Source organism: Ceratina calcarata, unplaced genomic scaffold, assembly GCF_001652005.2.
Source record: "Ceratina calcarata isolate Rehan_Ccalc_2016 unplaced genomic scaffold, ASM165200v1 scaffold1557, whole genome shotgun sequence".
Lineage (NCBI taxonomy): Eukaryota > Metazoa > Arthropoda > Insecta > Hymenoptera > Apidae > Ceratina > Ceratina calcarata.
Genome location: NW_017136818.1, coordinates 562 through 2,182, shown reverse-complemented (window position 1 = coordinate 2,182; position 1,621 = coordinate 562). Strand labels below are relative to the sequence as shown.

The window sequence follows — 1,621 nt, the reverse complement described above, 5'->3', positions numbered from 1 at the left end:
TAGAGCAGTCCTGTAGGCGCTCCGGATCTAATAAATGGAAAAGGATATGAACACAGTAAGAATACTTATTGGACAATAGAGTAATTCAATAAAATTAAATCTTCTAAATCATATATCAATTATATTAGATCAATACGCAGTCAGGACGAGTCGGCAAAAGACGACCTAACAGAAGAAAACGTCGAGCCGGTCTAAGGGAAAAGGCTAAAAGAAATAGAAGTAAAATCCTAAATGAAATACGGGAACAGCTACAATATTTACATGAGCATAGAGCTCCTAGCCACCCTGAGAGGCCGTGTTATTCACCTATGTCTCAAGCGTCAACTTTAATAGTACCGAACAACCAAGAAGAAGATACTGAAATTCAAATCATAGATACCGATACCGCAATTACGATTAACAATCATAACGAATTTCCAAACGAATTGTTAGTAAGATGTATTCATGATTACAAAACATATATGCAAAACATTGACAAAAGCGAATGAATCTATTTCCTGGTGCGTTAATAAAGGATAATAAATAAAGGTCAATATTTTATAGTAAATATTTGTCCAAATCATTCATTTAAAAAGCCCTTTACACAATTCAATTCTAAGCACCTGCTCGGGACGTGTACGCGTCTACCAGGTGCCTCCACGAATTGGCGAACCCACATTTCCATCGGACGATCTGCAAAAAATAGAGAAATTACAATTTGAGTCGACATAACCTAATTTAACTAGTTTCGATAAAATAATAATAGTAGCATATCTGAGTGACCCTCGAGCTGTTCCGAGGCGTACAGGTTCGTCGTCCGGTTCTCCATTTAACCTCTCTCATCGTGACGTTTCCTCCTCCAGGACGTCACACTGTATTTCAATTTTTGCAAGTAAAAACCTAAATTGACTGTACTACAAGGAAACACGTGCATCCCAAATGTCTCGTGTTTTACGCGCAAATCGCGCGTCGATTTTTCCTCGTTCTCATCGAGACCCGAGAGTACAAGCCGAGAGAGAGAGAGAGAGTTATTTCCGACGGCTTAAGGACCTTTCCCACTGTTCGCCGGTAAGCCCCCCAGGGGCTACAGCAATGGGTTCGACCCGGTTGTAGTACGGGCCTTGCGAATCCGGGGTGCCTGAGCCATGCTCATACCGTAATAGTCCAAGAAAAATAGGTCTGAAATCGACACTTTTAGCCGAGTGACTGAATTTTTGATATATGCTATGTTTGAACCTTAGAAACAAATGTGCAAAGCCAAAAAGTTTTTGCATCAGGGGGTCGTGCCGCAAACAACCCCTCGGGGGTGTTTCTGGCTTATAAATCGAAAACGGTTATAGATATCGAAAAACATTTCAAATAAAAGTTGTGCAGCGCGAAATTTTGCATAAGGATGATCCACTACATTTTCCCTTTCGATGAAATTTAACCCTTCTAGAGGGGTTCAAAAGTTGAAATTTAGAAATACCGCTATTATATTGATCGTGATCGGAATTCGATCATACGATCTAATAGCGAAGGAATTACGTAATCGCGCGAGACAATTTGATTTCAAGGAAAAGGACGGACTGTTCCATCATTTGCGCAGTCGCGAATAATCGTGGTCGCACGATTGTGATTGCCGATGGATTATTATTCCCGA

At 40.5% G+C, this 1,621-nt stretch overlaps 1 protein-coding gene across 1 annotated transcript; it reads left to right on the top strand.

Annotated features, from left to right (window-relative positions):
* On the top strand, positions 1-495 carry LOC113465234 (uncharacterized). Its single transcript, XM_026819712.1, has 2 exons — positions 1-55; positions 129-495. Exons 1-2 carry the CDS (start codon positions 35-37, stop codon positions 486-488), a joined length of 381 nt encoding a protein of 126 aa, XP_026675513.1. The 5' UTR covers positions 1-34; the 3' UTR covers positions 489-495.
* The last annotated feature ends 1,126 nt before the right edge of the window (positions 496-1,621 follow it).

Coding starts and splice junctions, on each gene's coding strand:
- LOC113465234 (XM_026819712.1), top strand. CDS start 35: ATGGAAAAGGATATGAACACA. Junction 56..128: donor TGGAAAAGGATATGAACACA/GTAAGAATACTT, acceptor CAATTATATTAG/ATCAATACGCAGTCAGGACG.